The following is a 26379-nucleotide window of genomic DNA, read 5'->3' as shown; positions in this document are numbered from 1 at the left end:
ATGAGAAGGAGCAGAGACTTTGTTCTTTTTTTCCTCTCCTAATGTTGTTGTTGTTGTGGTCTTCAGTCCTGAGACTGGTTTGATGCAGCCCTCCATGATACTCTATCCTGTGCAAGCTTCTTCATCTCCCAGTAACTACTGCAACCTACATCCTTCTGAATCTGCTTAGTGTATGCATCTCTTGCTCTCCCTCTACGATTTTTCCCTCCACGCTGCCCTCCAATACTAAACTGGTGATCCCTTGATGCCTCAGAACATGTCCTACCAACCGATCCCTTCTTCTGGTCAAGTTGTGCCACAAACTTCTCTTTTCCCCAATCCTGTTCAGTACCTCCTCATTAGTTATGTGATCTACCCATCTAATCTTCACCATTCTTCTGTAACACCACATTTTGAATGCTTCTATTCTCTTCTTGTCCAAACTATTTACTGTCCATGTTTCACTTCCATACATGGCTACACTCCATACAAATACTTTCAGAAAAGACTTCCTGACACTTAAATCTATACTCAATGTTAACAAATTTCTCTTCTTCAGAAATGCTTTCCTTACCATTGCCAGTCTACATTTTATATCCTCTCTAATTCGACCATCATCAGTTATTTTGCTCCCCAAATAGCAAAACTTATTTACTACTTTAAGTGTCTCATTTCCTAATATAATTCCCTCAGCATCACCCGACTTAATTCGACTACATTCCATTATCATCGTTTTGCTTTTGTTGATGTTCATCTTATATACTCCTCTCAAGACACTGTCCATTCCATTCAACTGCTCTTCCAAGTTCTTTGCTGCCTCTGACAGAATTACAATGCCATCGACAAACCCCAAAGTTTTTATTTCTTCTCCATGGATTTTATTACCTACTCCGAATTTTTCTTTTGTTTCCTTTACAGCTTACTCAATATACAGATTGAATAACATCGGGGAGAGGCTACAACCCTGTCTTACTCCCTTCCCAACCACTGCTTCCCTTTCAGGTCCCTCGACTCTTATAACTGCCATCTGGTTTCTGTACAAATTGTAAATACCCTTTCACTCCCTGTATTTTACCCCTGCCACCTTTAGAATTTGAAAGAGAGTATTCCAGTCAACATTGTCAAAAGCTTTCTCTAAGTCTACAAATGCTAGAAACATAAATTTGCCTTTCCTTAATCTTTCTTCTAAGATAAGTCATAAGGTCAGTATTGCCTCATGTGTTCCAGTATTTCTACGGAATCCAAACTGATCTTCCCCAAGGTCAGCTTCTACTAGTTTTTCCATTCATCTTTAAAGAATTCGTGTTAGTATTTTGCAGCTGTGGCTTATTAAACTGATTGTTCGGTAATTTTCGCATCTATCAACACCTGCTTTCTTTGGGATTGGAATTATTATATTCTTCTTGAAGTCTGAGGGTATTTCGCCTGTTTCATACATCTTGCTCACCAGATGGTAGAGTTTTGTCAGGACTGGCTCTCCCAAGGCCGTCAGTAGTTCCAACGGAATGTTGTCTACTCCAGGGGCCTCGTTTCGAATCAGGTTTTTCAGTGCTCTGTCAAACTCTTCACGCAGTATCGTATCTCCCATTTCATCTTCATCTACATCCTCTTCCATTTCCATAATATTGTCCTCAAGCACATTGCCCTTGTATAGACCATCTATATACTCCTTCAACCTTTCTGCTTTCCCTTCTTTGCTTAGAACTGGGTTTCCATCTGAGCTGTTGATGTTCATACAAGTGCTTGTCTTATCTCCAAAGGTCTCTTTAATTTTCCTGTAGGCAGTATCTATCTTACCCCTAGTGAGATAAGCCTCTACATCCTTACATTTGTCCTCTAGCCATCCCTGCTTAGCCATTTTGCACTTCCTGTCGATCTCATTTTTGAGACGTTTGTTTTCTTTTTTTTGCCTGCTTCATTTATTGCATTTTTATATTTTCTCCTTTCATCAATTAAATTCAATATGTCTTCTGTTACTCAAGGATTTCTTCTAGCCCTCGGCTTTTTACCTACGTGATCCTCTGCTGCCTTCACTATTTCATCCCTCAAAGCTACCCATTCTTCTTCTACTGTATTTCTTTCCCCCATTCCTGTCAATTGTTCCCTTATGCTCTCCCTGAAACTCTGTACAACCTCTGGTTAGTCAGTTTATCCAGGTCCCATCTCCTTAAATTCCCACCTTTTTGCAGTTTCTTCAGTTTTAATCTACACTTCATAACCAATAGACTGTGATCAGTGTTGAAATCTGCCCCTGGAAATCTCTTACAATTTAAAACCTGGTTCCTAAATCTCTGTCTTACCATTATATAATCTATCTGATACCTTTTAGTATCTCCAGGGTTCTTCCATGTATACAACCTTCTTTCATGATTCTTAAACTAAGTGTTAGCTATGATTAAGTTGTGCTGTGTGCAAAATTCTACCAGGCAGCTTCCTCTTTCATTTCTTAGCCCCAATCCATATCCACCTACTACGTTTCCTTCTCTCCCTTTTCCTACACTCGAATTCCAGTCACCCATGACTTAAATTTTCATCTCCCTTCACTATCTGGATAATTTCTTTTATTTCATCATACATTTCTTCAATTTCTTCGTCATCTGCAGAGCTGGTTGGCATATAAACTTGTACTACTGTAGTAGGTGTGGGCTTCGTATCTATCTTGGCCACAATAATGCATTCACTATGCTGTTTGTAGTAGCTTACCTGCATTCCTATTTTCCTATTCATTATTAAACCTACTCTTGCATTACCCCTATTTGGTTTTGTGTTTATAACCCTGTAGTCACCTGGCCAGAAGCCTCGTTCCTCCTGCCACCGAACTTCACTAATTCCCACTATATCTAACTTTAACCTATCCATTCCCTTTTTAAATATTCTAACCTACCTGCCTGATTAAGGGATCTGACATTCCACGCTCCGATCTGTAGAACGCCAGTTTTCTTTCTCCTGATAACGAGATCCTCTTGAGTACTCTCCGCCCGGAGATCCGAATGGGGGACTATTTTACCTCTGGAATATTTTACCCAAGAGGACGCCATCATCATTTAATCATACAGTAAAGCTGCATGCCCTCGGGAAAAATGACGGCCCTAGTTTTCCCTTGGTTTCAGCCGTTCTCAGTACCAGCGCAGCAAGGCCGTTTTGGTTGTTGTTACAAGGCCAGATCAGTCAATCATCCAGACTGTTGCCCCTGCAACTACTGAAAAGGCTGCTCACCTCTTCAGGAACCACGCGTTTGTCTGGCCTCTCAACAGATACCCCTGTATTGTGGTTGCACCTACAGTACGGCTATCTGTGTCGCTGAGGCACGCAAGCCTCCCCACCAACGGCAAGGTCCATGGTTCATGGCAGGCCTCTCCTAATATGCATATATAATGTAATGTAGAAATAATTCCCATAATCTTTCCTGCATGATAATATTCTGCCATCTGGCCTCCACTGGCTCGATTATAATATTCCTATATTTCGGCTTCAGAATATTACTGTACAGTTTTGGCTATATGGTGATTTTCAAATGATGGAAATACTTGTGTTAAAGTATTCACAAATGGAAAAAATCATTACAGGAAACATGCAAAATAATTTTGCAATGTAATAAGTAGTGATTAGGTGTGGTGATGACAACAGCAACTATTGTGTATCTCCAACACAACAGTTTAGCTATTTAGCTTCAAGCATGGTTAAAATGTAGGTTCCTCATACTATACAATTAACTTTATGGTACTAAGCATTTCTTAAACAGCAATGTTGGTAGGTAAGTTCTTGTAATAATTTGTAATTAGTACACTTTATAGGAGAAGTCTACAGTGACTGCTTTGCCTTTTGACGTGTAACTGGACCCATTCCATATCCTTGAAGATTCTCCTTCATGATGGGGATTACAGAACATTTTGTGTAAATAAATGAATGAATTAATGCACGAATGACTGACAAGGCAAGATCCTTCAGTTTTTTTTAAAATGTGTATGATGCATAAGGATTTATTGCACAAATGGGAACATCACTGAAGGAGACATGCACAATAATTCGACAAAGTAACAAGGAGTCATTAGGTATGGCAATGACAACAGCAACTATTATGTATCTCCAGCACAACAGTCTTGTCATTTAACTTCATGCATGATTTGTAAATGAATTAATGAATGAATGAGTGAGAAGACAAGATCCGTCAGTTTTTCTTAATGTGTATTGTGCATGAAGATTTATTGCACAAATGGAAATATGAACAATAATGTGACAATGTAATAAGTAGTCAAAATTAGGTGTGGTGATGACGACAGCAACTATTGTGAATCTCCAGCACATTAGTCCAATTTTTTAGCTTCAAGCATGATTAAAATTTGTTGTAGCATTCTTTGAAAATTTTCTATATAGCAACAATGTAACATAATGATGACAGTGAGAGAGAACCTGTTGAATGATCTATAGTTTGTAACACCTACAACATGATCCTACATGCAGATACAATATGTAGAATTGCTCCCCATTTTCTTCAATGGGGAAATTATTTCTGTTATACATTCCCTGGAAGAAAAAGTGAAGCACCCAGATGAAGAAGAGGAAAGAAAATAAAACTTAATGCATTGGGAATGAATCTGATGTTATTTTAGTGGTTGCAATATCAAGTCAAATTTATAACGAACTTCGCAGTATGAGCCCACTTATCAGTATCGAGTCAAATTTGCAATGAAATTGGCAGTATGAGCCCGCTTATCAGTACGACGTTGCATTCGCTTCTGGCTTGAATGCATGTTCTGTTTCAGTTGGCAAGGGTGTCATGAAGCTGCTGTATCCTCTCCTAAGCAAGCTGGCCAACAACTGTAATTTGTCCTCGATGTCCTAAATACTGGAACTGAGATGAAGTTGACCTCTTAGCTGACACCACACATTTTCTACCAAGGACAGACTGGGGGATCTAGCTGGCCATAAGAGTGCCTTAACGTCACACAGACCATTCACAGACATGCTATGTGTCAACGAGCATTATCCTGTTGAAAGCTGGCACCACTATACTGTAGCCTGAGAGATAACACATGAGGACAAAGTATTCCATGATGTGCCATTTTGTGATCAGCTGTGACATGTTGTTATGAAACAGATTTCTCTGTCACTACTAGTTGTGACCTGTAGTCACACCCAATGGCTACCCATGCCAGAAGTGTGCCTGCTTGCATTCACATGCATATCGGGTAGTTGTCCCAAAACCCTACAAATTTGGAGATCAATCACCCAAATGAATATCCACAATGAGCCCCCTTACAAACTCTGCCAAGTACTGATAAAGCTGACTCATATGAGTATGTAGTGTGTCCATGTCCTACACAGTGATCACTCAATATCTGATGCTGTACCAGGTCTCGTAAGAACACCAAACCTGAATAACATTAATGCACTCTGGTGGCCATTACACCTATCACAGATAACTGCAACTCTAACCATTTACATAACTACCAATGGTGCGTAAATGTACAAAGTAACATTGACATCTGACCACGTCTTCTGGATGCTTTTCTTTTTCAGTCTGAAAGTGTAATTAAAAATTAAAATTCTTGTTTGTATTTATCTTTATATTTATATGATTTGGAAATATTGTTATTTCAACTATCATATACACATACATTGTATGGTAATTGGTTCTTGTTAAGGAATTTGATAAAATAATAACTTAGTAACATAAAAGATCAACTGTGATTAAGAACATCAGTTATGAAAGCAGTCACAGTGAGTTTCATTGGTGAGTACTACCTTGGATGCTAGGCTTCCTCATCATAATTTTTTAAAGTGAATTTTCCTTTTGATACAATGATTATTTTCTGTTAAAAAACTATCTAAATTTTCCATAAAATTAAAAAAAAATAGCCTGAAATTTCAGTCTTTACAAAATATTTTACTGTAGTAAACAAATATCTGTTTCAGAGCAGTCTGTGCATTGATTATCACATTTCAGGCCCTATCCTTTTTTTTATAAGTAAACAAAATTCACACTGATTATCAGTTAGTTGAAGACAGAATACGTTATCAAAGGCTGACAACCTTTTTTATTCTGTGTCATTTAAAATTATACATTGTATGAGTTTACACAGGTATCACATTTTAATGGTTTGTTCTCTGTCCTTGTGTATGTGATGGCATTAAAAGAGTCTTGTCCATTTCATTAGGTGAAATGCATCACCATAATTTTCAGCAAAAGTAGAACATTTGACAATGTGTAGTTAGGTTACTATTTATCATCACGTGCCGTATAATTAGGAGAAAGTCCTACTTGAAAAATATGAATACCTAAACAACTAACCAAGTCCAATGGTCTACATTTATTTTCATTAACATATAAAGGGTGTCCCATTTATCTTGACCACCTTAAATAACTGTTTGTTCAGATGCAAATTACAAAATGTTTCAAGTAAATGTTCTTTAACTGTCAGGGGGACATCACTCAGCGTGGTTGCCTTTGTTGTAGCTTTGTTTTTTACAAAGATATGAACAGCTGTATGACTTTTTTTAAATGGCACCCTGTAGTTTTTATTCGGTAATTCATTTCCTCTCCTAAAGACCTATTCAAAAATGTATCACAGTGTACCATTCACTGAAATACAACGTTATTAATTACATAACACAACACTGACGATGATACTCCCAGCGCTTAGTTCAGGTATTCGGGGTAATGGAACACATCCGTGTGCTGACGTTGACAGAGGACAAATGTAAACATAAGTAGAATGCATACCCATCATTCCGTCAACCACCTTAAAGAGTTGTGTGAGTAGAATGTACACCAACGAAGAGGTGGTAGAAATGCTACTCATCTATGGGGAATGTAAGTAAGCAGTACAGTAATTGCAATACTGTTTTCTTATGTACGGGAACATTTAGAACAGTAGTTTAGTCCTTTAAATACTGTTGTGTAGAGTAGACATACAGTAAAGGCTGTCCTTCCTACAAACTGCATCGACATAATGTTTCTTTTATTGTTGTTTTTGTTGTTGTTGTTGAAGGTAGACGAAATGCTACGTAGGCAGCAGAACTGTACAAAGAGCAATCCTGACAAGAACCCACCTTCCCGATGGATGTTTTCTCATCTTGTTGCTATGCTTCAGCAAATAGGAAGTTTCAACCCACGACAATGCAGCCATTGTAGCACTCGCACAGACAAAGCTGCCGAAGTTACTGTTCTCACTTTCGTTGCTATGAATCCACATGTGAGCACACGACAGCTAGAACATGAGATTGAAATCCCTAAAACCAGTGGGCATCATATTCTTACACATCACCAGTTACATCCTTATCATGTACACCTGCATCAAGAATTGCATGGGAGTGGTTTCCCGAATCGTGTACAGTTCTGTCCGGGGGCACAGCAGAAAATGCTTGCCAGACCGAACTTCTTCTCCAATGTTCTATTTATCGATGAATGCTCCTTCTCAAACAAAGGACAAGTAAATATAAGGAACAAGCGTTATTGGTACAGCAACAACCCATGATGGCTTAGACAGGTGGAGCATCAGCGTCAATGGAGACTTAACATCTGGTGTGGGATGCTTGGTACTACAATTATTGGCTCTTATTTCATCAATGGTAGTCTAAATGGCACAGTGTATGCCAACTACCTCAGATGAGTTCTTTCTCCTCCTCTTCTGGATGAAGTGCTGCTAAGCACCAGAATGCTTATGTGGTATCAACACGATGGACGTCCAGCACGTCATGTTTTGAGCCAAAGGTATCCTGCCAGATGGATTGGTCGAGGGGGAACAGTTACTGGCCTGCTAGGTCTCCTAATTTAAATCCTCTGGACTTTTTTCTTTGGGGATGCATTAAAGACATTGTATATCGTGATATTCCAACAACTCCAGAGGACATGCAGGAGCGTATCGTACTTGCTTGTCATTCTCTTCAGCAGGCAACAGCGGAAGAAGTAAATAATGTTTTCCTTCAACAAGTGCACCAGTTTATTGGTGTTCAGGGTCACCTCTTTGAGTACCTTTGAATATTCTACTCCTGGGCAAAGGTACAGGAGAGTCAAAGTCAATTTTGTGTTATGTTTTTACTTGGTTTTCATTTGTCTTTTGACAACTCCAGCGAGTGGACGAGTTTGTGATCCCAGGCTCAAAGTCAGTGTTGTGTTATGTAATTAATAACGCTGTGTTTCAGAGAATGGTACACTGTGATACATTTCTGAATAGGCGTTTAGGAGAGGAAATGAATTGCTGAATAAAAAAATACAGGATGCCATTTAAAAATGTCATACCACTGTTCATATATTTGTAGCTACAATGAAGTCAACCATGCTGATTGATGTCCCCCTGACAGCTAAAGTACATTTGCTTGAAAAATTTTGTAATTTGCATCTGGACAAGCAGTTATTTAGGGGGCCAAGATAAATGGGACGCCCTGTATAATGCTCCCAATAAGGAATTGACTCAGTACCACAGCTGAGCTTATTACTGAAAGTACAATTGCATGAGGTACCAAGCAAAATTTGTGACTGGATAGAGCATTTCTTAGGAGGGAGGACCAGATGTAAAAGTAACTTAAGGTACACATCAGTGAAGTGTGTCAAGATCCTTGCTGTACATGTTGTACATCAATGACATTACAGACACTATTAATAGTAGCCTCAAAGTTTTTGAAGATGATACAGTTGTCTGTAATGAGGTATTACCTAAAAAAACTGAACACATATTCGGTCAGATTTTGATAAGATTTCACAGTGGTACAAATATTGACAACTTGCTTTAAATGCTCTGAAATGTAAAACTGAGCACTTAATAATAAAAAGAGTAGTATCCCATCACTACAATATCAGTGAGTCACAACTGGAATCAGTAACTCATACTTCAGTGTTACAATTTGTCTAGGGCAGCACAAATCATCATAGGTTTGTCTTATGTGTGGGGAGTGCAAGGAGGTGATGAAAGACTGAACTGGCAGATGCTTGAAACTCTACTTACTACCGCAGTCACCTACATATTGATCATGGAAGTTTAGACTAATTACAACTCACACAGAGGTATTTAAGCAATAATTCTTCTCTCCTCCCTTAAAAACACACACACGTTCACTCTCTCTCTCTCTCTCCCCCCCCCTCCCCCCTCTCTCTCTCTCTCTCTCTCTCTCTTCTGTAGCTATAGGAATACTGGCACACTGTGTGTGTGTGTGTGTGTGTGTGTGTGTGTGTGTGTGTGTGTGCTACAGAGAGAGAGAGAGAGAGAGAGAGAGAGAGAGAGAGAGAGAGAGAAATTTGTGTGGTGGATTTTGTTTCCTTCTATATTTTACAAAAAAAGTTAATGTCATTCTGTAAGTGACAATGAAATTTCTTTTCATTCTTTGTTCTCTACAGTCTTATTGTTTTTTACTTTAAAACTCTTTTACACTGCACAGTTCTTTCTTAAACAAAAACCGCAATGTGGAAGGTTGTTATTGGTGAACACTCAGCTATGTTGTCCAGATTAATTTTGAAAAATTAATTAATCCATCTAAAAAAATAGGAAGGAATGTCAGAGTTTTCTATTCCAATAATATATTATTCCATATCAGAATCAGTGATAATAATAATAATAATGGCAACGAAATGAATGCATAAAGTGTTTTTAGAATTTTCTTTTTGTTTGCTTGTTCTTGCAGGATTTCATTATGTACTCTACAACGTTTTTATCTTCATTGATCCCTCTTGTTCTCAATTGGATCACTTATTTCACTTGTTATTTATCTTTTTCTAACAATTCCAAAAACTGTGATATTTATTTCTTACTTTTTTATGTGTTTTAGCTCTTGATTGCTAAGTCATGGCCAGATATTCTATCTTTGAATCAAGGTTTCCTAATGTTCTGTAGGTTTGGACATTTAGGACATTAAGTTACTGTAATATTTATGAGTCCATCCAGTTTTAGATTTTAATCATTGTTTATAAACCAGCATAAGTTGTTTTATTATGAAGTCCATCTTGAGAGTAAAATATTTTTGCACAATGATTGTTATTCATTATGTATAGGTATCAATTCCTAAGACTCCTCAGTCTGCTGAGCTGGAAGAACAGGATTGTAGTTCAGAAAAAGACAAGGACATTACCCCAGTGGCATTGCATATGACAAAATATGCATCCTGGAGGTGTACTTTCAAGGATATGGAATGACACAAGGTATACATTAAGAAAGCCAAACAGCTGTTAGAAGCTGCTTAAATAAGTAAGTCATTACAGTGATATAAACTATTTGTGGTCACTTTAATATAGCACAATTACCAGGAAAGCTGCTACTTTGGAAAAAGTTGCTTTTCATCAGTGAAATTAAATAGCTTCTGTTTATCTTCTACCAGTAGTTTAGTATCTTCATGGCCCAATGATATTTATTACAGAATAATAATGTGTGGTACATAAGAATAGACATCTATTTATAAAGGACATTGCTACTTGTCATTCAGCTGAGAGGAATATTCATAAATAGATTACAGATAATCAGATAACCTGCAGAAGGAACAGCTAACACAGTGGTTTTGGCTTAAGAATTTGCAGTGAGTCCCAATTTCTCCCTTAATGTGAGATGAATAACTTATGGAAAACTTTCATGCTGTAATTCATTCACGATAACAATAAACCTGATGTAAATAAACACAAGTGCAATGACTGGTCACCAGGATTAACCCTTGTACACTGGTGGTGTTGCACTCTTGAAAGTAGGTCCAACTTATGTATTAGATATGTGATTCCTGTGTCATTATAAATGAAACTTTAAGACATTCTGATGTATTAACAGGCACCAACATTTTTCTTAATCATACTTAGCTATGTAATTTTTATTTCAAAAATTCTGTAGAGTCAAAGTCTCCATAAACACAACTAGTGCTCCAATTGTCTTGCTGTCAATATGTACTATGAAAATGAATGACACTATGTCCAGCTTCATAATGAAACATGCGTGTGGATCACCATTAATGATGAGCAACAAGTTATTCCTAATGTTTTTCACAAGCTTACAGAGAAACATCAACTCTGACGGTGTTTGAGAAACGCTATGTACTAATTATGAAATTGTAGTTCAGTAATATGCATGATCATCAAAGGATGTGGGGCATGTAGATATCATGGTGATATTTCAAATCTCATTGTGGTATACAGTTTGTTTGGTTTGAATACCTAGATCATTTAAATATGAAATTCATCAAATATATGTTAACTGAATCATTTTTTCAAGAAAAATGCACGACTTCTAGTTTCTAATTACACATTGCATGCCAAATTCTGGTTTTCATTGCAAATAGATATTTGTAAGTATCAATATTTTATAAAAATATTGTTAAAGACAGCTGAAGTTAAGAAAACATTACAGAATCAATTTTTTTGGAGAAAATGAAAAATCAAATACACTTTACTTGAATATACTCATTGTTCTGTAGGACACATGTGGTCTCACAGAAGCCAGAGTGTAAAGTGTCGCAGAAACACGGAAAACATAATTTTCATGGCATCAGGAACAGTGTACAAATGCTGCACTGCATTTATACAGTTGTCACCATACCACTGCTATCTGAGTCCAATGGAACTGATCTAGAGCCAAGTTAAGGGATTTGTCATGACAAATAACAAGACATTTAAGCTGCGAAGCATACTGGAACCAATGCCTAAAGCTTTGTGACACATCACTGCCAAACAATGGCGAAATGCAGAACGGCAAGTCATAATAGAGGAGGAGGAAATGTGAACTTATCAATGGCTTGAGATTCTGTTCCTGATCACCTTGTTATTAACGTATCAAAACTTAAATGTACTCTTTGGTCTGATATGGAAGGAGTTCAGAGATTGACAGACAACAGACTGTAATACCGACAGCGGCACCAATATTTAACTACATGGGAAATCAGGCGTGCACTTTTATGCTGCACATAGCTCATGCAGAAAACTTATGTTTGTTAAAATCAGATCTTTTCATGACTCTTGTTTTTAATTACAATACTATGTTAGCTAAGATTGAGAACATGTTATGTTTTCTGTCAGGTCACCTAAGAAGTGTACTGCCTGAGTTTTGCTATGTATAATTTCCTTCCGTTTAAAAATTGAATGACATTCAAAGCTGTATTGTTCTCTGCTTATCTCTTTTTATGTCCTTACTCCAACTGTTCACATCATTGTACTTTAGGTGGATCACTTGCCTGGCCAGTGTGCTGTCCAAGTTAAATGTGTCAGTAAAGCAGTTGCCCTGAATCACCGCTGAGTCAATGTACGCATAATGCAGAGGATAAAACGTACCTCATTATCATACTTGAGTGTACTCGAGACACCTTGGCTTCTGCTCCATGTGAAATGAAACCCAGTGACATTCCAGCAAAAGTGGAAGAATACATAGTGTAATGTTTACATGAGGTTTATTCTTACAATGAACGGAGTATAGAATACAGAACCACACTACATCCTTAACAGGAAGGCAAAACTTACATGGATGTAGCTATTATGTCTTGATTTTGGTGACGTAAATCACAATTCAACTAAAACTGATTTTTTTTATTAGCAATTAATTTCTTAAAGCAGTAAATGAACTGCAAAGTAGTGTAAGAATTTAAAGAATCCTCTGCATAAAATGTCATTATCTGCTCTACAGTTTTCTTGTTGCTCACATTTATTGAATGTTTACTTCCTTTAATTTAGCTGTATTGCACCAAAAATAATTACGTGAGACAAAGGGGAGTGAAAGTACATATATCCCAATACGATGTGTGACACTTCCAAGTGCAAAGCAAGCTAATCTGAGTGCCTTGATTATTTTGTTTATGTGCTGACACTATTTTCTCGTTACCCAGATGGACACTGAGGAATTTTACATATAACTTTTGATCTCTGGCATGATCATTAATGTATATTGCTGGTAGTAATGGCACATTGTCATTAGCTTGAAGTTGTATATCAGAGTCTTTGTGAAATGAACAGTTACACTGTTTTCTGCAAACCATATGAAGTCATTTTAAGTCATAATTTTGTTTGTGAGTGGTGGTATTGCATTTGAGCCCTGTGTAGTATGCTAATGTCATCAGCTGTCATTAAAATATTTGAGCAGTTATCATTGTAAGGTCATTGTAATAGATTAAGAACAGAAATGGAAGCAAAACTGACCCTAGTGCACCTCCATTTATTAACTGCACTACTGGGGCCTACAACACTATCTGAATTCATAATAATTTCTACACTTCTTGTGCTTTATCTTATACTCTCCCCATGTGGCAATTATTTTTGTTCAGACAATGCAAGTATGCAGTACGAGAAACATAATATTTTGTACCTGCTGCCTGCTGGCTGTCTGTGGATGCACTGTAGCCACTGTCTTCAATGAAAGGTATGTCACTCTCATCAATGCCTAGTGATCCAGGGACAGGAATCTTCAGTGATGCAGTGATGACAGTGCCTTCACCACTTACTGCACTGGCGTCACTAGATTTTCTGCTGTCTCCTTCGGCTGGACGATTGTGTTTCAGCGGTTCCTCACGCCACCGTTTCTTAGAAGGTCTTTCTCGGGTGCGTTCTTTATGTCTGAGAAACAATATATGTATAAATAAAGATTGGGTTCCAAGAAATTTGAATAAATGCACTATTAAATGGTATTATCCAAGTTTTGTATCCTCTCACTACATGGCGCACACAGAAGAAAAGTACTGCAGTATCTCTTTGCATTTGTTATCTAAATAAACATTATGCGCAATTATTAAAACACATATAATTTATTATAAATGGGTCATAGGAGTTAAACTGCAACAAACCTGGGTCGCATTGCCACATCTGGTCCACCCATGCCTGCTGTTTCATGGAGAAACTCTTCACGAGACCACATTCTTCGTATAACTCCATGTGCTTCCGATGCTTCTGCTGGTTCTTCTAGATGTAGCTCGAGAATGTCAGCTGTTGGTGTTCTTGGTGTTGATGTTGATTCACTTTCTTGAGTAGGTGTCTCCAGATCATCCAGGACACTATTTAGCACCAACAACAAATTTCAGTGCATATTAAGTAGCAGATGTTCATACTAATTAACATGGAAGAATAGGAAAAATGAGGCAAACTTATTTTTCAACCAGAAGAAAAATAATCAAACATACGAAGTCACTTTTCACATATTTGAGATGGATGGATAATGCACAGCTACAGTAATGTGACTGAAAGGCTTTATAAGACAACTAAGCATATGTAATCAACAAGAACTGAAATGAGAACTCACTGACAGGGACATAAGGGAACTATATTTTTTGTCTTACATACAAGGCAGGCATTTTATTCTCTCCTTTACACTCCTTTTTTTAGTATAAAGAAACCCACACCCTATTACATTTTTAGAAGAATTCATTCCATGATTCCAATTTTCTACTTTTTACACACACTTATGTTATTCTCAAATACCTTATTCTCTCACATTACTATGCTCTGCATTTTAATACAAATTTTAATAGGCTATTTCAGTTGATTTTATAGGCATATTTCTGTTTCTTGTCAAACTAGTTTTTGTAGTTATATAGTGTCTTTACAGTTAAACTTTCATGAAGTGAGAGGGGCCCCCATGAAACCTAGTGGAAACATTTGTAAGGACATGCAGAAATGGAATGATGAATAAGCCACTGAAAAAAGAAACACATATTAATTTCCATATGATAGGGTAACATTTTTTAATTGCATACCATGTTTACTTTTGAGATTACAAATGTAGCTTAATTTGATGATTATCTGCATCGATAACAACCTAGAACCACACTAAAAATTATTATAATACTGCCCAGATCATTTCAGGTGGTATGTTGGATCACGGAATGTTCATCTGTTATCACACAGCTCATGCACTGCTTGAAGACTGTACATTGCATCCAGCATTCTCAGCCATGGCAACAGTAACTTCTTCAACAATTTGTGGCACAGTTGGCCATCAGCCACTCCCAGGAGTGATTCCCAAATTGCCAGTTAATTTGAACTCCCAAATCATGTTCTTCAACCCTGGTGCAGAAAGTGGGCCTCTCCATATTCCTTGAATGCATCAGTAGTCCTCTAGAGCATGAGCACTACTGATGTGTGAGTACAGCCCTACCAGTCTTGTCCAGCCACATGGTGCCTGTCTGCAACTGTAACGCACACGGTGCTTAAATTTCAACCCACTGTTGCCATACCAGTACTGGTGCCTAACACCAAGCCATGACACTAGCACAAATCTTACAGTATACAGTCTGAACATTGTACTTACAAAGTTGAGTACCCATACAGTAAATAGTTTTCTATCAACATTGGCTCATGCACTGAAAGTTTAATTATAAAACCCGTACTTCTACAGTATAGCATATGATTCTAAAAGAGTGGTAGCAACCTTTTCAGTAGTTACATGGGCATCAATCTGGATGACTGACTAATTTGTCACTGTAACGTTAGACAATACTGCTTTGTTATGTTGGTATTAAGACTTGTTTGATCGCAAAAGGAAACTACAACTATTACATGCTGATTGGTATAAATATTAGTCACTCACTTAAAAGGGCACAATGGGTACCATGGAGCACTGTAGGTGATGAAGAACTGGTACCAGGCATTCATGTGACCTTCAGCTATCACATACACAGTAGCTACAGTTCCACAGGCTACAAGTGATAGTGGAGAAAAAGTAACTGGCATATGACTTGATCTGTCTAAGACCTTGACTATATCTTATTGCTGCGGAAACTTGACAGTATTGGTATCAGAGGTACACTTAACAACTGACTTAGATCATGTCTTACTGGCTGCAAGGAAGTGATAGAAATACATTTTCAGAAGATAATAAAACAACCAGACTCTATTCTGATTATAACGAAGTAAAGTAGGGTGTGCCGATGGGCTCAGTACTGGGTCCCATCCTGTTTTTGATATATGTAAATGAGCCAGCATTATTAACCGAACAGTGTCATAGCACTATCCAGTTTGCAGCTAATGCAAGCATTTTGGTCAGTGGGAAGACATCAGAAATGTTACAGACAAATAATCTGAGCCATTAGCTAGTATTATGAACTGTTCAGAAAAGAGTAGTGTTAAAGCTTCATACCATCAAGAGTAACATTCTTGAGTATGGGATCACTTTCTGGGGTAACTTGTCATCCTACTTAAAACTCATCAGGATGCAAAAAAAGATAGTGAGAATCATGGCTGGAATAAAAAGGGACTAACCAAGTAGACCACTACTTAAAAGGATGGGGATTCTTCCTGTTCCATGTATTTACATCTTTAAAAGTGCAATGTTTATTAAGAAATATGCATTAGCAAATCCTAGTGTCATCCTCAAAAATGAAAATCTGCACCAACATACCACCAAACAGAAAACTGACTTTCACATGCTCAAAATAAAAACTAGTTTGTGCCAAAAAGGAACATTACAGTATGGTTATATTATTTACAATACATTGCCAAAAGAAATTAAAGTAATAAATGATCAAACAATAAAGCAGCATTAAAAGAATATCTATTAATGCATTGCTTCTATTGTCTGGAAGAGTTCCTCCAAATTATTTGAGACTTAAGAATATTAATGTTACGTGTATAAGCCACATTCCTTATCACTTACAAAAATATTGTATAAATTTGACTATCTACCTACAGCAAGTAAATGTTGTAATTATTAATATTAGTCTAATCATATTTTCAGTTGTAATTTTCTGGTTTAGGTGATTTAATTACAAGACAGAGCTGTAAAATGTATTAATTAATACATAGAAAACATGAGGTAAACATGAAGATATATTTGTATTGACTTGTCCAATATCTGATGTTCTGTACAGTACATGTAAGATTTACTGGACCAAATAAATACAAGTACATCTCCATACTACTGCACTGGCCAGTCGACTGGCCTCTGGAAACACCCTGCTGACTCACTGTCACTCAGTATGGCGCTGCGACATAATCTTCTGGGGCAGTGCAACTATGATGAGAAAGTATTTATTCTCCAAGAGAATGCAAAAAGAGATATTGTGTCAAGTTTGTAACTGAACACCTCATAGAAGCCTCTTGACGGACCTATGGATTCTTCATTATCATGCCAATGCACATGATAGGCAAAATAAAGTTGTCCTGGACAATGTTTAAAAGACAGATACTCAATTAACCCTTGTCAATGAGCAGGAGAACTATCACAAAATAAAAAGTGTGTGTGTGTGTGTGTGTGTGTGTGTGTGCGTGTGTGTGTGTGTGCCTGGGGGTGGGGGTGGTCTTCATGTGCACATAGGCAATGATCTATCCCAGCTGTTGATAGATAACATTATCTCTGAAATGAGCACATTTTGGCTTTATAATGTTTAGTTTGGCAGTGTAAATTGATAAATCTTTTGGGAAATATTGTTCATGAACTTTGTTACGGCATTATATTAATGAAAATTTGAAACTAATGCTCATTTTTCAACACATAAATACTGGAAAAGAAGTCATAATGTTATAGAGCAAGATGATGACTGAATTTACTAATTATAAAATGTGAGTGAGGAGTCTGGTTATTGTATTCATATGTACTCCCTTTGTAGGTTCCTTAGAGGACCTCACCATGAACCATGGACCTTGCCGTTGGTGGGGAGGCTTGCGTGCCTCAGCGATACAGATAGCCGTACTGTAGGTGCAACCACAACAGAGGGGTATCCGTTGAGAGGCCAGACAAACGTGCGGTTCCTGAAGAGGGGCAGCAGCCTTTTCAGGAGTTGCAGGGGCAACAGTCTGGATGATTGACTGATCTGGCCTTGTAACATTAAACAAAACGGCCTTGCTGTGCTGGCACTGTGAACGGCTGAAAGCAAGGGGAAACTACAACCCTAATTTTTCCCGAGGGCATGCAGCTTTACTGTATGGTTAAATGATGATGGTGTCCTCTTGGGTAAAATATCCCAGAGGTAAAATAGTCCCCTATTTGGATCTCCGGGCGGGGACTACTCAGGAGGGCATTGTTATCAGGAGAAAGAAAACTGGCGTTCTACAGATCGGAGCGTGGAATGTCAGATCCCTTAATTGGACAGGTAGGTTAGAAAATTTAAAAAGGAAATGGATAGGTTAAACTTAGATATAGTGGGAGTTAGTGAAGTTTGGTGGCAGGAGGAACAAGACTTAAAAAATATAAAATACAAAATAATTACAAAATCAAATAGGGGCATTGCAGGAGTAGGTTTAATAATGAATAGGAAAATAGGAGTGTGGGTAAGCTACTACAAACAGCATAGTGAATGCATTATTGTGGCCAAGATAGACACGAAGCCTATGCCTACTACAGTAGCACAAGTTTATATGCCAACTAGCTCTGCAGATGGCGAAGAAATTGAAGAAATGTATGATGAGATAAAAGAAATTATTCAGATAGTGAAGGGAGACGAAAATTTAATAGTCATGGGTGACTGGAATTCGATAGTAGGAAAAGGGAGAGAAGGAAATGAAGAAGGTGAATATGGGTTGGGAGAAGAAATCAAAGAGGAAGCCGCCTGGTAGAATTTTGCACAGAGCATAACTTAATCATAGCTAACACTTGGTTCAAGAATCGTAAAAGAAGGTTGTATACATGGAAGAAGCCTTGAGATACTGGAAGCTGTGTCAGATAGATTATATAATGGTAAGACAGAGATTTAGGAACCAGGTTTTAAATTTTAAGACATTTCCAGGGGCAGATGTGGACTCTGACCACAATCTATTGGTTATGAAGTGTAGATTAAAACTGAAGAAAATGCAAAAAGGTGGGAATTTAAGGAGATGGGACCTGGATAAACTGACTAAACCAGAGGTTGTAGAGAGCTTCAGGGAGAGCAATAGGACACGATTGACAAGAATGGGGGACAGGAATACAGTAGAAGAAGAATAGGTAGCTTTGAGAGACGAAATAGTGAAGGTAGCAGAGGATCAAGTAGGTAAAAAGACGAGGGCTAGTAGAAATCCTTGGCTAACAGAAGAGATATTGAATTTAATTGATGAAAGAAGAAAATATAAAAATGCAATAAATGAAGCAGGCAAAAAGGAATACAAACATCTCAAAAATGAGACCAATAGGAAGTGCAAAATGGCTTAGCAGGGATGGCTAGAGGACAAATGTAAGGATGTAGAGGCACATTTCACTAGGGGTAAGATAGATACTGCCTACAGGAAAATTAAAGAGACCTTTGGAGAAAAGAGAACCACTTGCATGAATATCAAAAGCTCAGATGGAAACCCAATTCTAAGCAAAGAAGGGATAGCAGAAAGATGGAAGGAGTATATAGAGGGTCTATACAATATTATAAAAATGGAAGAGAATGTAGATGAAGATGAAATAGGAGAGATGATACTGCGTGAAGAGTTTGACAGATCACTGAAAGACCTAAGTCGAAACAAGGCCCCAGGAGTAGACAACATTCCATTAGAACTACTGACAGCCTTGAGAGTACCAGGACTAACAAGACTCTATCATCTGGTGAGCAAGATGTATGAAACAGGTGAAATACCCTCAGACTTCAAGAAGAATGTAATAATTCCAATCCCAAAGAAAGCAGGTGTTGACAGATGTGAAAATTACCGAACTATCAATTTAATAAGCTACTGCTGCAAAATACTAACACGAATTCTTTACAGACAAATGGAAAAACTGGTTGAAACTGACCTCGGGGAAGATCAGTTTGGATTCCATAGAAATGTTGGAACACGTGAGGCAATACTGACCCTATGACTTATCTTAGAAAATAGATTAAGGAAAGGCAAACCTAAATTTCTAGCATTTGTAGACTTAGAGAAAGCTTTTGACAATGTTGACTGGAATACTCTCTTTCAAATTCTGAAGGTAGCAGGGGTAAAATACAGGGAGCAAAAGGCTATTTACAATTTGTACAGAAACCAGATGGCAGTTATAAGAGTTGAGGGTGTGGCGTCGCAACTAGTGCGAGCGCACAGTTTTCTATCAAATATTTACTGTGAAATGTAGACAGACTGTAAAGTAGCCATCAGATTAGCATATGTGCTGTAGCGGGCAGATTACCAGTGTCCGTTCGTCTGACGTCACGACCATATGGCATGTCTGTACCGTGAGAATGTAAGACCTGTGCGCTAACTAGCCGCGTGTATAACGTGGAACTTTCATCTTTAATAACTTCTAACTGAGGAACCTGAGGAAATTAAAAGTTAATATACTAGTTTCTGTTATGAATAAAAATAAGTCATCCAAATTTGAGCTTTGAAACCTGCATATTTTGGAAATTAGAAAAATCTTACAGAAAACGCAAATTTCTACAATTTTCGAGTCTAAATAAATACCATTATGTATAGATCACCTTCAGTGACCATCCAACTATGAAACAAAATCACCTTCCGTGCTTTTGTATTTATTTTGAGAATTTTACTTTTAGAAATTCACCTATAACTTTGTTAAAACCATAAATGTTTTGAATTTTTGTGAACAGTTATTTTATATGAGTAGGTGAGAGTGAATGAGTGTGCCTGAGTGAATGAAAGAGGGACATTCGCCATTCTTTGCAAGTGTATAAAATCTAGGTTGGAACTCGCAAGTGTTCAGACGATGTAACCGTGGGAACAGAGTCGCCAGTGGTTCCCCATCTTAGTGAATGTCGGATGTCCAAGAGTGTATGGTATTGTACAAGCAGCCAGAACGTTCGCGAGTATTTAAATAATTTCTGGAAATAAAGTAAAGTCTAGTTTTCCTTTCGGTTTGTTAAATTATACAGTAAATTTTGTGTAACAAGAAATCATGACGTAAATGATTCAGAAGTCATGACTGGTGCGTGCTAGATTTTGGCGCGAGGCGCACCCAAAGAGTTAATTCTGATTGGCTGTGTGATGTGTGAGCCAATGAGATGCGAGGACGGTTAGCAGACTAGGAGAGTGAGTCGCGAGTGGATGGGGAGTCGCGAAGTAACTGTGATCGAGAAGAGACATGCTTGATGTGTCCTCGCGAATAATGTGTAAAATGAAGTCATAAAACGGCTTCATCGGTTCGGTACTGTGCGATTTGAGACTGGAAGAGTCCAGTAACGCGTAGTGTGAGTTTGAGCGAGTTGTGACTTTTCGTTCCGCGAAAGACGCGAGTAACTTTAATAATTAAAAGCGTGGCGGTACTTCGTAAACTTTTACTAAGTGCTTATGGCGAGCATTAACGTTAAAAAACGAACTATTATTGAACATCGACTGCAAACGTGTATGTTAGAAAATCGTCTGTGTTGCAGTTAAGTAAATTCCGTAACTTTGAAAGCTAATTCTGGCGGGGTTTGAGTGTGGATAGAATTGTGAACTGAACTTTCTTCAAACGTAGATTAGCGGGCTGATGATCAGGCTTAAAGACAATAAAGAGCTTAAATAGAATTACCAACTTCGCGTTCTCGTTTGAGTAAACAATTACTACCATTCCAATAACTCAATTTATTTAGGAAGATTGCTCATAGATTGTATTTCAGCAAACATGTATCGCGGCCTCCGGTGAGCGGCTATTAAATTGCAGTTTCTTCAACACTGCTTTTCTGCAATTTTTCCAGTAGCTGCTATCAGGAGAGGCGAGTGCAGCAACTACCTAAGAAACGAGGTAGGTGGATTTTCTTTCAGGGAAAGGAAACTGCGCGATAAGAGCCTGACCCGTCGCAAGGGGCATGAAAGGGAAGCAGTGGTGGGAAGGGAGTGAGATAGGGTTGTAGCCTCTCCCCAATGTTATTCAATCTTTATATCAAGCAAGCAGTAAAGGAAACAAAAGAAAAATTTGGAGTAGGAATTAAAATCCACGGAGAAGAAATAAAAACTTTGAGTTTCGCCGATGACATTGTAATTCTGTCAGAGGCAGCAAAGGACTTGGAAGAGGAGCTGAATGGAATGGACAGAGTCTTGAAAGGAGGATATAATTTGAACGTCAACAAAAGCAAAACAAGAATAATGGAATGTAATTGAATTAAATCGATTGATCCTGCAGGAATTAGATTAGGAAATGAGACACTTAAAGTAGTAAATAAGTTTTGCTATTTGGGGAGCAAAATAACTGATGATGGTCGAAGTAGAGAGGATATAAAATGTAGAATGGCAATGGTAAGGAAAGCATTTCTGAAGAAGAGAAATTTGTTAACATCGGATGTAGATTTAAGTGTCAGGAAGTTGTTTCTGAAAATATTTGTGTGGAGTATAGCCATGTATGGAAGTGAAACGTGGATGATAAATAGTTTAGGCAAGAAGAGAATGGAAGCTTTTAAAATGTTGTGCTACAGAAGAATGCTGAAGATTAGATGGGTAGATCACATAACTAATGAGGAGGTATTGAATAGAATTGGAGAGAAGAGAAATTCATGGCACAACTTGACTAGAAGAAGGGATCGGTTGGTATGGCATATTCTTGAGGCATCAAGGGATCACCAATTTAGTATTGGAGGGCAGCGTGAAGGGTAAAAATTGTGGAGGGAGACCAAGAGGTGAATACACTAAACAGATTCAGAAGGATGTAGGTTGCACATAGGTACTGGGAGATGAAGAATCTTGCACAGGATAGAGTAGCATGGAGAGCTGCATCAAACCAGTCTCTGGACTGAAGACCACAACAACAAACAACAGAGTGACCTACCAATTGAAAAGGAGATTCATTTCCATATTGGAGGATTTTTCTTAATGTGTGGAAAAAAGTAAATGTAACCAGTTTAATTAATTTCCTTTATTAATTATGTACATTTGCTTAAAACAATTATTCTCATAATAGTACAATACTTACTCATCTGTCCCAGCACGCTTGTTAAGAAGTTGATTGAGTGCATCAGGGTGACTGTCCATCATATGCACGTACACTTCATCTAGAAGCTCTGCTGGCACCTGAAACAAAGGTGGTGGTCAAAACCTACACATGTGACGCTTAAGTATTTGCATACTCCATCATTTAGGACACAGTTATGTACTATAACAATTAGTATGCAATGAATTCAGAATTCTTTTTTTTAAAAACAGTAGGTAATTTATAACTAAATTCACTTTCTGCTAATTTTCTGGTGAGTTGTGTAAAAGTAGAAAAATTTTGACATCATCATCAAAAGATGCAGGCAATTCAATTGGTACAAAATGTGAAGTTTCTAAGTATGTAAGACTATTGTATATATAAGATGAGTAATTGTTACACTGTTACGAAAAAACTCTTGTTTTCAGCACGTTTTTGGTGACTGACACATTCTGTAAAATAGATACATATCAAATGGCATCATCAAGTTCATATAATTGCCTCACTATGACTAACATTTTTTTTCACACAATTCACTTTGACTTGCTGCCTCCATCATTGTTCTGCATATAGGTATTTGATTAGCTTCAACTTCATCATATTATGTTAAAAATGCTTTACAAAGTATGAAAATCCATGCACAGCATCAATAGTAAATCTTTTTCTGAAGATTTTTCACACTGTTGTGAGTCATCATCATCATCATCATCATCAGACTGTGTAAAAGCATAAGCTGCAAGTGGTAATGTAAGATTTCAAGCTTAGCTTGACAATGAACTTGATTTGCCACAATAGTCTTATGTACATGAAATCAATGCTCTTTGACCAATGAATCTGATGTGTTTATTGTAGATGGTGTCAAAAATAACATCACTTTTACAACCTGTCATTTTTTCCAAATCTTACAGGTAGCTTTTAGCATATGGGTAATGCAATAAATGTAATACGATTTTTCAGAAAAGTAGTGAAACATATTGAGAAAATGAATGAAGTTAATTATAAGCAACAGCTATTGTAATGTTGACAAGAAGTGCGTCTTTAAATAACTTTTTTCTGTGAAATTACTGTAAACATAAAATATCTAAAATTAATTATTACATCATGCAGGAGCCATCTTTATCTCTCCTTTAGGAAATCATACTTCTTGATAGAGGATACCTGACACAGTGGCCACATCTATAACTGTATTTGGTCTTCAACAAAAAGAGGAGCAGAATCACAGATACAAAGTATATGAAATCAATTTGAATAATATACAGTATAATGCTTCATTATATTCTTATTTGGTCTGCAGATGGATCACACAATAATCCGCGGGTGTCCACAGAAATTTGTGTCTGAAGGGGAAAGATTTTAAATTGCCATTTTTAAATAGGTAATAGCTGATTTAGTGATTGTGTAAATTGTGTGATGCTCCATAAACTAAATTCTTTTTGTATCTCAAACTACGAACAGATGTCACCTTAGAATTTTTAAGGAAGATCACTTTGATACATAACTGTCAAGCAAAGTTCAGTTCTCTAGGCAAAGAACTACATTTTATGTTTTTAACATGAATAAGTACCTAAGAATCATAAACCCTACCAGGTATCCATATTTGTGAAAGTATATGTTGGCTGAAGGCACACCATTTAAACAGCTAAGTCCACAGCTACAAAACAAGAAACAAATAATTTTCATACTGATATAAATGAAAAGCCACTTATTGAAAAAGTGCTCTTTATGAGCTGAAAATTCTGTTTTGTGAATTATCAAAGAAAATCAAAAGAATATTAGAACATCCCCCCCCCCCCCCCAAATTTAAAAAATCCTAATTAGTGGTGGTATTTATAGTATCACAGAATACTTGAATCATCAGCATTCACTGCAAAGCAGCTTATTTCTTTTATTATGGTGAAGTGAAGCATTTATTGGAAAAATAAATTGTATTCACACATATAAAATAAAAACCCTTTTATTATTATAATTTAGTGTATTCTGACTGTTGTTATGTGTATGGTTCTATTTAGTACTTAAGAATATTTTATGTACCAATGTATACTTGAAAAACTGTTTCATATAGTATGTCTATGTAATATCATCCACAACAAAATCCTTTATCATTATATAGGATGAGATACAAAGGTGCTAAATGAACTGAATTGAATTAGATGATTTGAAGTTACACTTTTACATGATTAAATTTAGAGTATCCAACAGACTATGAAATTCCACAGCTACAAAATATTTACAAAAGAAATTTATTCATATTCCAATAATGTTAGGTTGAAACAAAAATTAAAAATATGAAATAGAAGAAGAATTGAAATACAGAAAATCCTGTTAGATGTTAATGAAGTATACAGTAAAAAATTCTACATTAATAGGTACTCCTCCAAGTGGAGGAATGGGTCATTGGAAAGATGCTTATCCAACTCTGTATGAACACTTTGATTGCCTGGAAAACTTCACATTTGACCAGACTAATAGATTCGTTACATTATTTTCATGTATTATATTTTTAAATATTGACTGACATAACTATTGTTCAACAAAATGTGTTTTGAGAGCATGTGTAACACACTAGACTGACTCTGTGAAAATGGAAAATGCCTAAAAATCACCATATAATTTGCCAGTATAACTCACTTTTGAAACTCTTGGACTAAACTGAGGCGCTCCTCATCTCTTAAGTTTGGCATATCATTGTGCAGAGATGCCAGCACAAGTGGACTGCAGAATTCCTTTGCTAGCACAGACAATTGTATTTTCTTTTTATGACTGGTGAATTTGGGCTCATAGATTAAGTCTGAATGGGAGCACCTACTGTGTAGCATAACAGAGTTGCTAAGAGTCTTCTGCAGTAGCTCTGCTGCGAGAAACTGAATGTATAATCAACAACAGGTGTGCTTCATCCACTGAAACGTGCTTAACTGCTGATGTGATTTTACTGTGCAACAACGGGAGGGGGCATCCATGTGGAAATTAGGAACTGATGATAGGCATGTATACTGCTGTCATGTTTATGATGTTTTGGGAATCTTCATGCCAGGGTGTGGGACCAGTTGCTTTCTGCAGCTTGATAAGGACTGTATCAGGAAATGACATACAAAGGACTGGGGACCCAATTTTGGCATTGGTCTGTTATCCACCTGGACCATGAACAATATAACATCCTCTCCTACACCAAGGAATCAGCACAATATCCCATGAACAGTGTGAAACTGCATAGTGATTGTTAAAGTCACGGAACTTCCTGCTATTAATGTATGTAAAATTCTTTTTCACATAATACTTACCATAAAAAGGTCCCTATAGTGATCTATCATAGTGCGTAAAACATTGATAACATCTATCCGATCCTCTGCTCTTTCCTGTGTGGTAGGTATGTCTTTAGATGCTCCTGGCTTTACACAGTGCAGAATATTCGGAGCAAAAACAGTTGCCAAATTGTTAGAATCCATCTTGTTACCCAAGACCCATTCACCTGTGTGAAAAGAGAAGATAATGTCAGGTTGGTAGAACAGAATGTCTTGCTGATACAAGATGCAGGTTCTGTTTTGTTTCATTTTCCATTTGAGTGGATGTCATTCATTATTCCATTTCATATACACTGTGTGGGAATGTAATCAATTACTAAAGGCACACAGCAACCAAGTAAAGGTGAAATATTGTTATAATGGCACATGATTAAACAGGTAGAGTGTCACTATGAAAGATTTTTGGACATGGTGCCATATCTTATTGTAAAAATACAATCACT

General features: G+C 37.2%; 1 protein-coding gene across 1 annotated transcript in view; it reads right to left on the bottom strand.

Annotated features, from left to right (window-relative positions):
* The window catches only part of LOC126353786 (uncharacterized), a 461839-nt gene that overhangs the window by 27142 nt on the left and 408318 nt on the right, over positions 1–26379 (bottom strand). Inside the window, exons 8-11 of the mRNA XM_050002875.1 lie at positions 25916–26103; positions 22641–22738; positions 13714–13920; positions 13239–13486 (exon numbers count right to left, since the gene is read on the bottom strand). Coding sequence (XP_049858832.1) covers positions 13239–13486; positions 13714–13920; positions 22641–22738; positions 25916–26103 — 741 coding nt within the window. The remainder of the gene's footprint in view (positions 1–13238; positions 13487–13713; positions 13921–22640; positions 22739–25915; positions 26104–26379) is intronic.

The sequence above is a fragment of the Schistocerca gregaria genome, chromosome 3, assembly GCF_023897955.1.
Source record: "Schistocerca gregaria isolate iqSchGreg1 chromosome 3, iqSchGreg1.2, whole genome shotgun sequence".
NCBI classification, from domain to species: domain Eukaryota; kingdom Metazoa; phylum Arthropoda; class Insecta; order Orthoptera; family Acrididae; genus Schistocerca; species Schistocerca gregaria.
This window is presented reverse-complemented; position numbering and strand designations above follow the sequence as displayed.